Raw genomic sequence first — 17,726 nt, 5'->3', positions numbered from 1 at the left:
TGAGTGAGTGAGTGAATGAATGAATGGATGGAAAAAAATAGCAAACACATGATCAGGGACAACTGGTCTGGCTCAGAAATTAAAACACCAAAATATTACACGTTTCCACTCTTAATTGATTTTTCTTAAAGCATGTGTCTTTGAGAAACAAGTATTTGTAAACACAGAATTTTATACAGTTTGCTTGAGTAAAAAAGTTTGTACCTGTGTCTTGTGTCCTGAGCTGCCCCCTCTCGCCCCACAACATTTTATCTGACTTACCCATGCTTCTACCCGATGTCTCTGCTCCTACCCACAACAACTAGGCCAGACTTGGCACAGTTTCCCTCTGTGCCGTCATAATTCCAGATCTCGCGAACAAGCCCGGAGTCTGTAATCAACCCTGGGCCCTGTGTGAGTGTGTGTGTCGTGTCCTGCAGTGCTGAAGTGTCACTCTGCTCTCTGTAGGCCTCGCAGCACCTACAGCCTGAGTGTGTTGGGCTCAGGACCTAACCGGGGGGGGAGATTATAATGTTCTTTGTTATTTGACAGCAGATGCAGCAGCAGTGTTAACTTATCAGCTACGTCTGATTGTTTGTGTTTATATTCAAGAGCCAGAGGGAGTCTCAGGGCGGACGCTCAGTGGCCATGTCGACCCTCCTGCGCTGCATCTCCAGCTCTTCTGTCGTTTTTCGCCAGCAAGGGGTCCGTCAGAAGATACCTGGGAGGAGGCAATTCAGGACTTTCCCTGTGTTGTGGGATCAAAAGGCCTCCAGAGGTAGGAAATGTACTGCTCTGTTGAAATCTCTCTGCTTAACCTTGCAGTCTTTTCCACAGAGGACAGGCTGGGTCTGCGTTCTCTCTTTGGTTTGGCTTTCCTCTGTGTCTGAGTTGAGGAATGAGAGTGTAACGGTTCACTCAAGGACACGCTCCTTCTGACCAGAAGAGCGGAAAACTCCACAGATCATGAGCTGTTTGCTACAAGTTGCTAGAGATCTTTCCAAAATTTGGGAACTCCGGTGTGGACCAGGCAGTCGCTTTGCTCACTGAGCTGTTGGTGCTGCTAATATTTGAGAACATATGAGAGGTCAGTTAAAGGTGACATGTAAAACTTCAGCTGCAGTCTGGCAGATTCTGTTCAGACATTTGTTTATGGAGTCAGTGCTCTTTGCTCGGCACTTGTCATCGAGTGTTTGTGAGTGTTTTGCAAGTTACTGAGCGCTTTTTAACTTTGGATTTTAAGCGTGTCTGTGTGGGAGTGTAGGCCGCTCCGTGTATGCTGGCTCAGAGCCAATCACCTGCTAATAATGTCTCCATGGCGGCGAGGTCACCATGCCGTGTATGGAGACATGTGTAACCTGACACTGTTTGCAGCCACACAATCTCAGCTCTACACGCATGCTCTCCTGTGTTGTTGCACTAAAAGATAAAGACACAAAAGTCACTCAGTTTTTGTCTTTTTTTTATTGTCTTTTTTTATATGAACGACAGATTCTAATATTCAACCAAGACTTGTGAATGCATTTCATGGCTTTTTAATGTACTGCAGATTCAACTATCATCTGGTTTGTGTGTGCTCAGGTGTGCTCTACAAGGATGTGGTAGTGGGAGTCCCTAAGGAGACGGTACAGAATGAGCGTCGTGTGGCGCTGTCACCTGCGGGGGTGCAGGCATTGGTCAAACAGGGATTCAAGGTACAGGTGGAGAGTGGAGCTGGTGAGGAATCCAAGTTCTCTGACCAACAGTACGTAGAAGCTGGAGCCACCATCACTGATGTTCAGGGAGCCCTTGGCTCAGACTTGGTCCTTAAGGTTCGTACACATCTGCCAGTCAGACAAATCGTTTATTTGAGTTTAGATATTACTGAATTTTCCTTTTTTGATTTAGGTCCGAGCCCCCAGTTTGAGTGAGGCAGACCTCATGAAGCCTAAGACGACCTTGGTGAGCTTCATTTATCCAGCACAGAACCCGGAGCTGATGAGGAAGCTGTCAGAGAGACAGAGCACTGTGCTGGCCATGGACCAGGTGCCCAGAGTCACCATCGCACAGGGCTACGATGCACTCAGCTCCATGGCTAACATCGCTGGGTAAAGACAAATGGACATTTACATACAGATTCTTATGTTTGTAGCTGTTTAAGAATGTCTAGTTACTGTAAACTTGACTTGAGTGTTTATTTTGTAGGTACAAAGCTGTGGTTCTGGCTGCCAACCACTTTGGAAGGTTCTTCACTGGACAGATCACAGCTGCAGGAAAAGTACCCCCGGCTAAGGTAAGCGTCTACATATAGCACAAGTCAATATGAGTGATTTCGTCTTCCCACAATCTCTGCTTTTTCTTCTCATTGTACCTTAAATAAAATATGTAAAGGTGGACTGTGCCAGACCCCTCCCTGTACAATAATATATATGATGTTTCTGTCATACACAGGTCCTGGTTATAGGAGGTGGAGTCGCTGGTTTAGCAGCGGCAGGTGCAGCCAAGTCGATGGGGGCCATAGTCAGAGGATTTGACACTAGGTATAAGATGGTTTTTTTTTAAAAAAGAAAAAAAAAGAAAAAAAAAAAAGACTGCAGACGGAGTGATGATGATTTTAACAATAACCTGACTGTTTCTTGTCTGTCAGGCCAGCAGCCCTGGAGCAGTTCAAGTCATTTGGGGCAGAGCCTTTAGAAGTAGACATCAAAGAGTCTGGCGAGGGAGTCGGAGGTTACGCCAAAGAGATGTCGAAAGAGTTCATTGAGGCCGAGATGGCCCTTTTCGCAAAGCAGTGTAAAGAGGTCGACATTCTCATCAGCACTGCCCTGATTCCAGGTCAGTCTCACTGGTGCCTTCTCTTTTTTATGTTTTGCTGTTAAAAGCTCCATTAATGTGTATTTTGTGCATCGTAAGATTGAACCTCATGACTTTTACAGCAGCCTGGAAATGTTTATCGTTGATACTCGGCTACTGTCATCAGCACCAGTTGGCAGTGGTGTCCAGCAACAAACTTGGATAAACCACCTGTGCGATACCTGCCTACAGCTGACAGATAAAGGTTCAGATTGGTGAACACACAAAGCAGCTAAAGACCCAGATATTTTTCTCAGGAGTTGGAGGGGACTAAATCAAAAACATTATAAATGAACGTCAGGTGGCCAGCCAGAAGACTTAAAGTAAATGCTTATGCTGTTTCATGTCTGTTGATTGATTGTGTAAGTAGGAAATGACTTGCTAACATGTTAGCCATAACAACCCAACTGGCTTGTTTTGATACAGATGCTTTTCTTCCTTTCTATGGCCAAAAATCTATGAATGTGGCTTTATTGTGGAGCCATTTTTCTCTGACTTCCTTCCATGTTTCTCAGAATGCGTGATATTATGAACATTTGATCCATCTCACCTGTCCCTCTGTTTCCTGTTCCCATGCAGGGAAGCGGGCTCCCATCCTGATCAAGAAGGAGTTTGTGGAGTCGATGAAGGACGGCTCCGTTGTGGTGGATTTGGCTGCAGAGGCAGGGGGCAACATCGAGACCACCAAGCCTGGTGAGCTGCATGTTCACAAGGTGAGCTTTCTGCTGAGGAAACAAAAGAAATTCTGTCTTTCTGTTTTGTTCACATGTGTAAAATTGACTAATGGTATACTTTTAATGACTAGGGTGTCACACACGTTGGCTACACAGACTTGCCCAGCCGCATGGCCACCCAGGCCAGCACTCTGTATTCAAATAACATACTGAAGCTGCTGAAGGCCATCAGCCCAGACAAGGAATACTTCCACTATGAGCCCACGGAAGAATTCGACTATGGAACAATTGACCATGTCATCCGTGGGACTCTTGTTATGAAGGTGAGTTTTTATTTGTTGTAACTTTCTCCTGGCAACCTCCAACTCTGCTGGCATCCCTCACTCTCAGCGTGAGCTATCAGATTCTGTCATGCTGGGAGACTACGCCAAATGAGTACTAAAAACCCCATCCCAGCTGGGAATAGCTCGTGCTGGATCCCAGCAAGAATGTTATGAACGTTTCAAAATATACTTTTCCAGGAATTGTGGCTTTGACACATTGTTTATGGCAGAGAAAGCATGCAACCTCAACAGGACATATCGGTTTACCCCTTGTTAAACTAAGCATTATTCAGGCCCCTTAAAAGAGAATTTATCTTTGAAAACCACTGGTAACTGGTTCGTGATTGCTGTTTGTTCAGTATAATCTCCTATGCAGTCCATGGGTTTGTGTTTTGAGTGCTCCCACCATCCAAGCGAGATCTCCCACAATGCAAGACTCCAAAGTCTTGATGTGTGTTTCTCACGCAAAACTCTGTGGACGTCCTCTGTGCTCTCACACTGGTCCTCTTGTGTGTTTTTCTGCTGTATCCAGGAAGGCAAGAACATGTTCCCATCGCCTCTCCCTAAAACAGCCCCCCCAGCCCCAGTAAAACAGAAAACAGTCGTAGAGTTGGAGGCTGAGAAAGCGGCGGCGATTTCTCCATTCAACCGCACAATGACCTCTGCTGGAATCTACACCACAGGTCAGATACAAAAACACACATCCATGAAGAAATGTTCCTCTGGACATGTGGCCCAATTACATAAACTCTTAGGTTATTTTACAAGGGATTTGTAAGATCTTTTTTGTGCAAAACCCCGTTCTCTACTGAGGAAAAACAAAATGTATGTTAAATTATATAATGAACGCAGTAGAAATTGGAACGTAATGACATTCTTTAGTTTTATTTTGCCAACGTCAAAAAGCTGTTGTCTTTTCCTGTCATCTTTTACTCTGATGTTATATTTTGGTTGTACAACATGTAGCAGTTCCAGATAGAGCTGAAACAATTACTAGAGTTGACTAACGGCAATTATTCTGATAATGGATTTTTAATCAAGCAAAAAGGCCAAACATTTTGATACTTTAAGTCTCTCTCATCATAGTAATCTGAATATAATTGGATTTGGCCTGTTAGTTGGACATGAAAAGCAGTTTGAAGACCACCACTCACCTAGGGGAAATTTTTTTTTTTTTTTTTTTTTTTTTTTTTTCCCCACATCTTTTATTGAGAGAAAACACTGGAGATCAACTGATAATAAAATAATTCAGTTTCAAACAATATCTTATTTGGAAATGTTTTAAGATTAAGAACTCTGAGATCACTAGATCTTAACGGGACTTTTGAATGTAGACATGTCATTTTAATGAAGCACAGTGGGGAATACATTTTTCAGTTCTTTGAAGTATCAGAGAAACTACAAATCATCGTAGTTGGATAACCTGTTATGAAACTATAGATGTGTGTTTCTCCTATTCATTTATTCCATTGCTTTAATGGCAAATGACTGGGGGGGGGGGAACTAAACAACAGAAACTGCACATTTTTTCCCACCACTGCAATATGGAAAGAACTATACACAACAACATCAACAGCACTGCTCTGTGTCTCTGTAGGTCTGTCCACGTGTCTGCTCCTAGGCATCATCTCCCCCAACACAGCGTTCACTCAGATGGTCACGACCTTCGGCTTGGCTGGGATTGTTGGATACCACACTGTGTGGGGCGTGACCCCCGCTCTGCACTCACCCCTCATGTCTGTCACCAATGCCATCTCAGGTCAGGAGTCAGTATAAGGAGGTTATGGCCAAATTAGATGTGTTTGTGTGTGTGTGTAGTTTTATTTATTTATTTTATCTTGACGTTTTGTCCGTTCTCTCTGTCAGGTCTGACTGCAGTAGGAGGTCTGGTGCTGATGGGTGGAGGTCTCACACCCTCCACCTTGCCCGAGAGTCTTGCTCTGGCTGCTGCCTTTGTCTCTTCCATCAACATTGCCGGTCTTGTATTCAACATAAAAATAACAACAGAGCAAGATTCCTTGTCTTCCCAATCAAAAAAAAATTAGTAGTTCCCATTTTTTTTTTCCTCTGTGTGTGTGTGTGTGCAGGTGGATTTTTGATCACCCAGAGGATGTTGGACATGTTCAAGCGTCCCACTGACCCTCCTGAGTACAATTACCTGTATTTGCTGCCCACCGGTGTATTTGTTGGGGGATATGGAGCTTCGGTGGCAGCTGGATACAGCATTGAGCAGGTGACAGGATACATATTTAATTGGCATTAATTAGTATTAAGTAGCTTGTCAGTGAAATTAATCTGTCAGAGTTTTGGTACACTAGATGACTGTGGTTGTGTTCATAGTGAATTTGTTGTTTGTGTTTGGTTATATGTTGTAACTGTGGCTAATATAACAACCCTGCAAGTGTAGCTCATTTCACACATAATACACATGACTTTATTGATGAGAATTTTAAATTATATCTTAACTTTTAACTTCTTTTTAACTTTTGTGTAACCAGTCGTCCAAACCCAAAGGTATTCATGCCTAAGCAATTTTTCTTAAACAATTTATTGGCTTAATTTTCATGAACTAACTAATAATTTCAATGCTCTAGTTAGTTTTTACTCATACGTATAGAAAATTTAAAACATACGTTTTAAATTAGATGTTTTTTGTGTGTGAAGTTTTAAAACGTACATTTTGAATCCATTTAAAAAATGTCTTTATTCCTTCATGAGCTAAGGACATCTTGTTGAGTGACTTGACTGTGATTGTAAATGTGATCAAATGTGTCATCACCACACAAGTAAGTTTGACTTTGTGTCTTCTACCTCAGATGATGTACTTGGGCTCAGGCTTGTGTTGTGTTGGGGCACTGGCAGGCCTCTCTGCACAGGGCACCAGTCGCCTTGGGAACGCCCTGGGCATGATGGGAGTGGCAGGGGGCATTGCCGCCACCCTTGGTGCCCTCAAACCCTCACCAGAACTGCTGTCTCAGATGTCTCTGGCCATGGCCACTGGAGGAACCCTGGGTATGTAGCTAACTGCTTCTAGTGGATCTACAATTGAGACACACATGATGAGTATATAATTTAGTTTCTGAAGAGATCCTGTGTTGTCTTTCTGTATCATGGCAGAGAGACACTACCCACCAACGAGGCATCTCTGTTTCAGTCTTTAAGAAAAACAAAATTAATAAAGCTCCTTTTTGAAGTCCAACAGTTTATTTACAAACCATTACAAGACCATCATGAATTAGTTACGTTATTAACTTTGCATGCAATTCATCTGGTCTTGAAAGAGTGTGATTATTATTTTATTTTTATTTTTTTGCTAATTCATAACAGAATATCATTGATCCTGTCCAGATACAGAGATGAGTGGATTTCGTCATCATGTCTGAATGTTGTACATGCTAATAGTAATTTAAGAAAGCAGGATGATAAATGATACTATAATCAACACACAAACACACACAAAAGGGGCAGAACATGAGGGTTTACTCAGTGTTAAATTAGTGTCCTTATGTTTTCAAGAAAACACACTTAAACACTTAACTTAGGACTCATCAGACTGGCTTTGAAGATCAGGCCCTGTAACTGAAAACAGGTGTCTGCGTTTTAAACATTTGCTCCTTTTTAACTTTTATTTTTTACTTTCAAAATGATTTTTTTTTTTTTGTATTTAAACTCAACCAGTGTGCATGAGAAGCTTAGTGTCTGGTGTTTGACTTAGCCAAACATAGTAACTCACTGAGATTTTCTGAAATCTGCCTTTTCTTTTTTTTTTTTTTTCCTCTCTTGGGCTCATCTTCATATCTCGACTGCAGGTCTGACCATTGCCAAGCGCATTGAAATCTCAGACTTGCCCCAGCTGGTGGCAGCCTTCCACAGCCTTGTGGGGCTGGCAGCTGTTCTCACCTGCGTTGCTGAGTTCATGATTGAGTACCCCCACCTGGAAACTCACCCAGCTGCCGGTGTTCTCAAGACCGTGGCATATCTGGGCACCTACATTGGAGGTGTCACCTTCAGTGGATCACTGGTGGCCTATGGGAAGCTTCAAGGTAAGTGTGTGTGTGTGTGTGTGTGTGTGTGTGTGTGTGTGTGTGTGTGTGTGTGTCCTTTTAAAGTCAATCATTGCTCTTTATTTAACACACTAATATCTATATAAACACACTGAGCTTCATATCCTCTGGCACTGATTGTCTCTTTCATCTAGTTAAAGCTAAAGATCCTCTGGAAAATCCAGGCACAGACTTGCTGTTTGTGTGCATGTCTCAGCAGTCGCAAATTTACATTACAATGCAAATGATCAAGAGGAACACATGCAAAGATTTCTGGTAATTTGTTATGGCTAGGGCAGGGCTGTGGTTGGAAGAAGGCTGCTGTCTGATTTATGGATGGGACAGACTCTCAGACGTCTGATTAGAGGCCTCAACACAGAAGTCTGGGGGTTCAAAGACCCTTGACGCTGCTGAAGAGAAAAGTGTGCTTGCATGTTTTATCTTGTCACATTATTTCCCTTTAGCCTTACAAAAGAGTGGCAATTATTTCTCTGAAACTTGTTTTGGCTCTAGGTGTCCTGGACTCCGCCCCACTGCTCCTGCCGGGACGCCACATGTTGAACGCCGGCCTGATGGCAGCGTCAATGGGAGGCATGGTGCCTTTTATGCTCAGCTCCAGCTATGGTACTGGCATGGGTTGTCTACTGGGAGTGTCTGGGCTTTCCACTGTTATGGTGAGTTTTCACCAAGTTGAGAACAGGTGAAGTTTTATTTTTTAAAAAAAAAAAAAAAAAAAAAAAAAGGAAAAAAGATAGTAACTGGAAAACAATGAAGATGTTCAACTCCACTGATAAGGGTTCCAGATTGGGCATCTCATTTTGGACTCAAACTGGTTTTAATTGGCTCATGTAGCTCAAATGATTTTTGCTAACTCCTTGTTTTACTTCTATACAACTTCTCCAACCTCCCTGTAGGGTGTCACCCTGACGGCAGCCATCGGCGGCGCTGACATGCCCGTGGTCATTACCGTATTGAACAGCTACTCTGGATGGGCGCTCTGTGCTGAGGGTTTCTTACTCGAGAACAATCTCATGACGATTGTTGGAGCTCTGATTGGCTCCTCCGGTGCCATCCTCTCCTACATCATGTGTGTGGTGAGTAGATGAAAGCACATCCAGCCACATGTAAATTGTACAGTGTACAATCGGCACAATATCCAGAGAATGAGTTATTCTCTCCTTCTCCTCCAAGGCTATGAACCGCTCCCTGCCCAATGTGATCCTGGGTGGGTACGGCACCACCTCCACAGCAGGCGGTAAACCTATGGAGATTGTTGGCACTCACACTGAGGTCAACTTGGACCAGACCATTGATATAGTCAAAGAAGCCAACAACATCATCATCACACCAGGTACATGCAACACAACAGTGTAAGGTGGTGCACTGGGTGTTAAAAAGGGATTTCAATTTCAAATTTGTGGCTCAGATTAACATGTCATGTCTGTCACGAGTTGGTTAAAAAAACAAAACAGTTCAACCAGAACTTATTTTACATGCCAAAATTATTATTATTATTTTTTTTTTTTTATAGCTGGATGTTGCTGAAAGCATTTTTATATATCGTTGCATGGAATCAGATCAGAGTTTTAATATTTATTATTATTGTCTTTTGTCCAAACCTTTCAAACGACGGAAACGTTACAAGTGTGAAGTGTTGAAAGGATCAAAATTGATGCAGCAGAACTACAGATGGCATTGATTTTGTTTTTACTCATCAAAACCTGGTGCCAACATTATCCATGATGCAACTCAACTTAAGTCAGCTTTTGGCCTCAAGTGGAGATGAAGAGTGGCGCTACAGAGGTTTATTTATTATTACTTCTTTCTAACGGCACACCAACCGTTTTTTTTTTTTTTTAAGTTTTAAAACTTGTAGACTTTCACCCCGAACAATGCTGACTCAAGTGACATCACTTGCACTCCCCATGGCCTGCAAACAGACTTTGATGTAAAAAAAATCAGTGGAGATCCCCTTTTCTAAATTTCAGCTAAAGTCAGTTAGCAGTCAGTGCATGAGAGGAACATCAGGGAAACACTGTCATTGTGTGTGGAGCCAGTCCAACTTCATCAACAGCATTATTTTCAAAACATCATGGTCAAAAAGACTGCACAGTAGTCAACGTGTATGATTTAAGTTTAAAAACCAAACCAATGCTACAATTCCAAAAAGGCGTCTGCCTTCTGGTGGTAATTTTAAATCTTGCATACATACTGTACACATTAGCAAAAGCTTTTCCTCAGCGGAAAGTTGATACACTCTTGAAAACGATTGGGGCCTCTGAAAGAGACAGGTGTAAGAAAGAGGCTATGGTTGACATCAGAGACTAAGGTGGGCCACAACTTGAATATCAGATTCTCTCTTCACTGAACAGTGCGGATCCTCCCCCTGCACTCCAGCTACAGGTTTTCAGACTGTCGATCAATAACATCAACGCTCTCTCTCGTCTGATTGACTTAACTTGACGAAACGCAGATCAAATATGTTTGTGCAGCAGCTCTGGAGAAGCACGAAGCTTTTGCAAAAACATTTAGGATCTTGGCCTGATTGATAGGTAGTAATTGATTAGAAGTCAGAATATTGAGGCATGGTCACCACAGGAGGGAGCAGTTTGCCCACAAATGATCCCACAGACACCCGGTGTCTTGTGATACATGTACAGCCAACAGTATTAAGTGAGTGTGTCGGTACATGTTTGTTAGCAAAGATGGTCAGATTCTTGAGTGTGAGATGACGACCACATCCTGATTTATTACATAGAAAAATCCAGACAAACCAGTCTGACAACTGAGCGTTGAGTCGGCAGAGCGAGAGGAACCACTCTGAATAACTTGGATACTTGGATTGCTGTTGTTTTCCAATGGCTCCAAACCAACACAAGGACAGCTGTGTGGTCCAGCATGCTGGTTTGATTAGAGAAACAGTGAAAAGTCGTAAGAGCTATTGAGTCCAGACTCAGGACTTCTCCATGCGCTGTCAACAACAAAGCGCGGCAGTGAGGAAACAGAAGGCTCCAGTTGTCTGGGGAATTAGAAGATACGGGTTACGGGCAACTGGCTTCAAAAAACTCGATTAGGGTTAATGCTGAACTCTACGAAGTACCTGACCACCAGGGTTAAATAGGGGTTATGCAGACAGAGGGAAAGGAGTTCTTTGCACGCAGGGGACCCACATGCACACCACACATGCAAAAGTTTTCTTTTAGAAAAATGTTTCTGAGACCAATGAAATGCTATGATTTAATACACAAGGAGACTTGTGGTGGATGAGGACAGAGAGAAGAGGACAAAAGAAAGAATAGAGGCTAGATGAATAACTGGCTTTATTGTTGTTGAACCCCTGCTGGATCGCTGAGCTTTCATTTGGTTATGAACAATAAATGTATCAAATACTTATTTATTCCAGTAGGGCAATTAACAAGAACGCCAGTCCAGAATATGAAGTGCTTGGAAAATTGGATAATAAACTAAAACAACCAAAGAGGGATTAAAGAATCTCTAGATACTTGTAAAATGAAGCAGATTATAGCCTAAGATTAAGAATGCAATTTGTAAGGCTATTGCATTGTTTCTCTGTATATCTTTGTGCTTAGGTTGGGGTCTGTGTGCAGCCAAAGCCCAGTACCCAATAGCAGACATGGTGAAGATGCTGAGGGAACAGGGAAAGACTGTCAGGTGAGTGTCAGCACTCATGTTCTTCATCTTCTTTATACACAAGATTACTGCGGCTTCTCCGTCCTCAGTTGGGGTTAAACTGAGAGTCCACAATCACAGGTTTTGTTCCCATTACTATTTTTAAATTAGGCATTTTAATCAAAAAGCAACTAATGTGATTTGTGGGAAATATTTGCATTTTATGCTGTTTGTAAAGTGGGAAATGGCAAAGTACCTTTTTTTTTTTTTTTTTTTTTTAAATTAACTATACAGTAATGACACAGAAGTATTGATAGTAAAATTTCAAATATGAGTATTTTAATCTTATGCTACTTTATACTTCTGTGCAATTATATTTCAGAGGAAAATGTTTTATTCCTCTACTTTACATGACAACTATAGTTCAATTTAGTTTACAGATTTAGATTTTACTTAACGTGATAATTTAAAAAAAAAAAATATATATATATATATATAATGCACCGTTAGAGCTCAGACTACTCGACAGTATATAAAGTAGTTAACAGTAGATTCACCTCCATCAGCTTCCACATGAAAATTCTACCTACACATTAATTAATCAGTAATAAACATCAAATATTACATTACATTTTGCTTATAGTATTTTTACATAAAATTTAAAATTTCGGATTTTCAAGTAAAATATCTCCACCCTCCACCACTTTTTTTTTTTTCTCTGCATGTTACAACAAATCTGAATTGTTGTCAAAGAGTCAGGTGCATTTTTACTTGTGGCACCATATGAGCAGGTCATTAATGGTCAAGAAGTAGTATGTTTTAAATGCAAATATGTCAAATGCAAGTGTTGATGAACAGTAATATTTTGCGTCCTTCCTCTCCAACAGGTTTGGTATCCACCCAGTCGCCGGTCGTATGCCCGGCCAGCTGAACGTCCTCTTGGCTGAGGCTGGTGTTCCCTACGATGTGGTCCTGGAGATGGATGAGATCAATGACGACTTCCCAGGTAGCCTAGAGTGCTGTTTGAATATTTACTGCTATGTGGTTGTCAGCTTTGGCAGGAAGGAGTCAGATAATATTACCAGATGATGATGATGATAATAATACTAGATCAATTATGTGTAATAATTGCACCCCCCCATCTCTCAGATACCATTGCAGAGGCCTTGTGTTGTCTTGATATTTTGACATGCCATGTTATTAGGGCAACAGTCCTGTTTTCTTAGCAACCAGGCATGCAGTCCGACACATGGTTCTGTTTATGACAGGGGGAGATAAGTGTGGTGCTGGGGAACCCAATAACATTGGTAGGGACAATTGCAGAACATCTGTCTGGTGTATCAGTCTGTAAACATCTGTGGCCCACAGAAACTGACTTGACGCTGGTCATTGGAGCCAACGACACAGTGAATTCTGCAGCACAAGAGGATCCCAACTCTATAATTGCTGGCATGCCTGTTCTGGAGGTGTGGAAGTCTAAACAGGTTGGTCTACCTTTCTTTCTAATTATCTTTTTGATATGTATTGATGCACCAACAATATCATAGTATTTTTCTCTTTGTGGTACAAAAAGTAAAACCATACTTTAATAAAAAACAACCTTTCTCCAGGTGATAGTGATGAAACGTACCTTGGGCGTGGGCTACGCTGCAGTAGATAACCCCATTTTCTACAAGCCCAACACATCAATGTTGCTGGGAGATGCCAAGAAGACCTGTGATAGCCTGCAAGCCAAGATCAGAGAGGCCTACTACTAGTTGCCATTCATCACGATGACAGATACTATATTTCCAGCATTAGCTTTCAGGATATATTTATTGGGTCTGCAACAGATGTGATTCTATTACACAGGTGCCTAAGATTCAGAAGATGATTTTTTTTTTTTTTTTTTTGAAAATAAGGGACATAAATAACTCAAAATTAATGTGTATTGATTTGTAAATAAAAATATATCTAAGTCAATCTCTGATTTGATTTCGATTCCTTTATTACTCATTTATTAAACACACCTCATTCATGTTAGTATTTGTAAACAGAAATGTTTTAGTGCATATTCTTATACAAATAGATGTCATGGTATCCCTTACAAAATAAAAATCATAATACAACCAGATATACTGGAGCTTGCATGTATCTGCTCTTTAGCTCCAGTTCTTTACAGTCTCTTTTTAGCGGATTTCGTCTTTTCTTTTTTTTTTTCCTCACAGCATCCTTCAGCATTTTCCAGCAGAAATCTTGGCTTTGTTGACAACCGAGTGCAGGTAGGAGTAGAAGAAGAGAAGGTTATCATATTCTCCATTGTACTCCCTAGAAAGACAATGCTCATGGAAGTCCTTGAGGAAATAATAAATAGCCTCAATGGTAGCTAGGTAGGTGTCAGGTTTGCCCTTCTGATGGCGCCAGAAACATGTTTTCCTCATCTTCAGCTCTACCTGGAGTAAATCTGGAGGAGAACACGTCAGTCAGAAAGCACAAGAGAACACAGAGTGAGATCATGTTAACCTATTAATAATCAGCAGCAGCCAAAGTTGACTGAAAAGCTGCACAAATGAAATCTTTCATGATTACCTTGCAGCCTCTCATCTGTGCTGATCTTGTTGGTCTGGTTCCATGTGCTGTCAATGAAGACCACCCTCTGTAGGGGATACACCCTTGACTCTGTGCCCTTTGATTCATCTGGGGTCCCTGACTCCAGGCTCTTGGCAGTGTGTGTGGCGCCTTGAACTTCCTCACTTTTCAGCCTCTTTATGCGGGGTTCATCAAAGTCATGTGACCTGCTGTCAGTCCTGTCAAGCAAACACTGCATCATGTCTTGAACTGAGACAGCCCCAGGACCAGGGAACACTAAAACCACCTGGGGAGCCCAAAGAGACGACACAGATTCAGAGCGGAACACCATCATACAAACCAAGACTACGGTACAAACAATGTGTTTTTAAGATATGTTGTTTCTGAAGTTGGTGTTTTATACATGGTTAGGTTTAGGAAGCACCGGGGGAAGACAGTTCGATAAAGAAAGAAGAAAAACTAAAAACAGGAGATTATTCAGTTGAGTAAAATAGATGAGGCAAGAAGAAAAAATGTAAAGTCTGGAGCTGTCAAAGACAATAAACATACTACATGGCCTGTGCACTAAAGCCACTGTAAGTCTATTTGATTATGTCTAATATAAACTAGTGCTGTGAAATTTAAACTTGTCAATCACGAAATATGAAAATACAGAAACTGACTCGACCCTCTAAATTTATTTATTTTAAGTTGGATGGTATGGATCAATGGATCTGAATGTGTTTACTATGACAAATACAGGTGGACTTATGCACAAAACAGCCATTTAACTCAATATCAATGTGAATTTAGTGAATAACACTATTAAAAGCATCAACTTGCTATAAAAATAAAATATAAATGAATAAAGCAAACAAAATGCAGTGACAATGGTGTTTTCGTGATAGGTAAAAGAATAAAAAATAAGCAGCAGAAATATGAGTTAACAATAGAACTGAAACAAGTAGTTGTTTGCTTGATTAATTGATAAAAAGAAACAATTCGACTGCTATTTTGACAACCAATTCAACTTTTATTTTTTATTTTTCTAAACGTGTAAGAGTTAAATAAACTTTTTAGTGATGAACAACTAACCTTGTCCTTTTCAAACTCAGGTATGCAGGGGTAGGTGTATATGGTGACATCACTGGGTGCGAGGATCTTGGCATGGATTGCAGTGCTCTTGCCATCTGTCTCATTTGGATGCTTGATGATGTCTATCTTCACAGGAAGCTGAGCACAACATACAATATGTAGAAGACTTACATTTCAACCACACTGTTTGAAATATTTCATAAACCTTCCATGAAAGACATCACTTAACGTTTTCCTCCGCATTAGACTACTACTATTACAGCAACTCCTTAGCTGAAGGCCTCTCTTAGAAGAACAATCAAGTGAGTCCTAACCTCTAACTGACCTTGATTAAGGGGATTTCTTGCAGGCCGACACCCACTAATGAGCAGCATGTGTAGCAGAAAAACATCCTTGATCCTCCACATTTAGAGCACTTCAACCTGCCCCTCTGCTGCGCTTTCTCCAGCACTGCATGTGATGCCAATTGTAGACCTTGGAGAGGTTGCTTGGCGAGCTCACGAGTGTCTGATGAATCACTTGAGACTGTTGTTTTGTCACGGCAACTAGGATTGAGACGCTGGTCTTGATCCAGGCTGCTCATGCTTGCTCTTTAAATGTTGGCAGATCAATCCTGAAGTATATGTGGGCTGTACATTCATAGCTGAACAAGAATGACAAAACAAATGATGCAAATATTATCAGACAGAGATAATCCAATATTTACATAAATTTAAAAGTAAGGGGCACAATAATGTAGAAAAACCATTAAAGAAGCCAGGCGTTGATAATAAAAAGGTCATAGAGGACTCTTTTTCAAATAGATGGACTGAGCTGGGAGGTATTAGGTATATTAATATAATATTAATACTATGGTGAGATTGGAGTCTAGGATTTCAAATACTTAATGAATATGATGTAGTTTACATGCTGTCTTTTCCTGGTTATAAGGGCACATAGTCACTAAGCATAAGAAGTAAAATCCAACACAGATTAGACAGAGACAGACCAGACACCTCAGGGTACCTCGACAACGAAATTTAGAAACACTTTCAGAGAAAGACCTTCATTTGATTTCACCTGAACTGGCAACTATGCATGCGAGTTTATATATGTGTATAAGTATGCAAATGTAGGCTATGTGCATTTTCATATACATATGTTTCTGGGTACAGATTTTGAAAATATGGCTGCTGCTTTGCTCAGTTTATAATCATTATTTCTTGGTGTTTTACTTGTCCTTTGTCCTTATTTTCAGCTTTCCTTGCAATTTTGCAGCATTATTATACAATTTTCTGACCATATTGATCTGTTCATTAAAGAGAAATGATCACCAATCGATCATTTTGAGGTTAGGACTGTTAGACAAAACAAGAATCACCTCTCTGTATAGAATGTCATACAATTCAACAGCAGCACAAACTACATACTCCAAAATGATCATATAGATGAATCAACCCTTTCAAAAAAAAAAACCCAACATTATAACATTCATGAAGGGAGGACTTATTGCAGGACTTTTGTATTAGATTGCAATAGTTTTAGCTTGATGTTACTAATAATTTCTGTGTAAAATAGTACAACACTCCTAAGGGACATTTGTCTTCGTAGGGTACTTTTATTTTGAAAAGTACATATTCCTGATCATAATTAAAACCTTTTACTGCAGTAGCATTCGCAAAGCATGACATTTCCTTGTAATTTCTGCAGCGTGTTATTACTAATTTTATTTAGGAAAACAATCAGAATACTTCCTCCACCTCTGGCGAGCATCAGCTAATGTGACAAAGATACTGAATGCACGTATAATGAGCTAAACACATGCGACTGCATTCAACTGAATGATGAGCGTTTGAGAGTTCATGAGCACAACAGTCAGTTAACATCGTATTCTTATGGTATCTCTCTCTCTCTCTTTAGCTCGATGAGACTACATACTGAACTCTTAGAGCTGCTAACGTTACAACACAGTCAACATTACCCGATTCATGCTAGTGAAGATAGCTTCTGTTAGCATGCTTGCTCAACATCTGTTGCTTCGGCTAGTATAAGCGAACGAAATCACAGTGGCTTAAATTAGATAATAACAGAGACCAAAGGAAAACAGACGTTTGTGTAGCTCAGTTGAGTTGCAAGCAACGTGGTCCACTGGTTAGTCCCGATAAAGACGGACTAGCTGTATTTAGTAAAATGACGTTCCACGACGTGGGCGTCTTCTTCTACGCCGGAAATAGTGTTTCGAATGAGGGAAAGCTAAACACGGAGAGGGCAGAGAATCTGAATAGTAACTATAAGTCATTTTTTGGGACGGTACCTTAAGGTCAAGCTTATCAGTATGACCTCAATATCTTTTTAATAATTAATTTTAATACTCAAGAAAAAATTCTAAATGAATTTATTTTATTTTACATTTTCACTGAAATGTCTATCATTAGTCTGACTTCTTTATTATTACATATGTCCTCATGTCCAACTTAAAATTCTATATGACTGCAAATAATAAAATTTACTGCACAAACTCGACTCAACTTTGTATACTAGAGACCTACATAATGAATTTGATTCGTAACTTAGACTTTTTTCATTTTTGTATTTTTGTCTTTTATCTGTTGGTAAACATGTTG

General features: G+C 40.7%; 2 protein-coding genes across 6 annotated transcripts; one reads left to right on the top strand and one right to left on the bottom strand.

Moving 5' to 3' along the window:
• The first annotated feature begins 381 nt into the window (after positions 1-381).
• LOC111238631 (NAD(P) transhydrogenase, mitochondrial-like) lies at positions 382-13,346 on the top strand. Of its 2 annotated transcripts, XM_022768225.1 has the most exons (22): positions 382-470; positions 592-757; positions 1,561-1,790; positions 1,867-2,066; positions 2,164-2,251; positions 2,410-2,498; positions 2,606-2,793; positions 3,391-3,524; positions 3,617-3,808; positions 4,341-4,491; positions 5,406-5,567; positions 5,675-5,785; positions 5,896-6,041; positions 6,625-6,820; positions 7,618-7,851; positions 8,365-8,525; positions 8,766-8,945; positions 9,043-9,202; positions 11,442-11,523; positions 12,369-12,487; positions 12,850-12,965; positions 13,092-13,346. In XM_022768225.1, the coding sequence occupies exons 2-22, from the start codon at positions 628-630 to the stop codon at positions 13,236-13,238; spliced, it is 3,216 nt and encodes a 1,071-aa protein (XP_022623946.1). In that variant the 5' UTR covers positions 382-470; positions 592-627; the 3' UTR covers positions 13,239-13,346. The 2 variants fall into 2 exon arrangements, with proteins under 2 accessions (XP_022623946.1, XP_022623945.1); XM_022768224.1 differs by having other exon boundaries at positions 400-757.
• dtwd1 (DTW domain containing 1) lies at positions 13,328-17,312 on the bottom strand. 4 transcript variants are annotated; one of them, XM_022768228.1, is made up of 5 exons: positions 17,084-17,312; positions 15,449-15,766; positions 15,124-15,261; positions 14,050-14,335; positions 13,328-13,924 (listed from the first exon to the last, which is right to left on the bottom strand). In XM_022768228.1, the coding sequence occupies exons 2-5, from the start codon at positions 15,704-15,706 to the stop codon at positions 13,695-13,697; spliced, it is 912 nt and encodes a 303-aa protein (XP_022623949.1). In that variant the 5' UTR covers positions 15,707-15,766; positions 17,084-17,312; the 3' UTR covers positions 13,328-13,694. The 4 variants fall into 4 exon arrangements, with proteins under 4 accessions (XP_022623949.1, XP_022623950.1, XP_022623947.1 ...); XM_022768229.1 differs by having other exon boundaries at positions 17,197-17,312; XM_022768226.1 differs by having other exon boundaries at positions 17,212-17,312.
• Between the last annotated feature and the right edge of the window lie 414 nt (positions 17,313-17,726).

The sequence above is a fragment of the Seriola dumerili genome, unplaced genomic scaffold (genome assembly GCF_002260705.1).
Source record: "Seriola dumerili isolate Sdu_G_001 unplaced genomic scaffold, Sdu_1.0 BDQW01001449.1, whole genome shotgun sequence".
NCBI classification, from domain to species: Eukaryota; Metazoa; Chordata; class Actinopteri; order Carangiformes; family Carangidae; genus Seriola; species Seriola dumerili.
The sequence above is the reverse complement of the archived record's forward strand: the minus strand, read 5'-3'. Positions and strand labels throughout refer to the sequence as shown.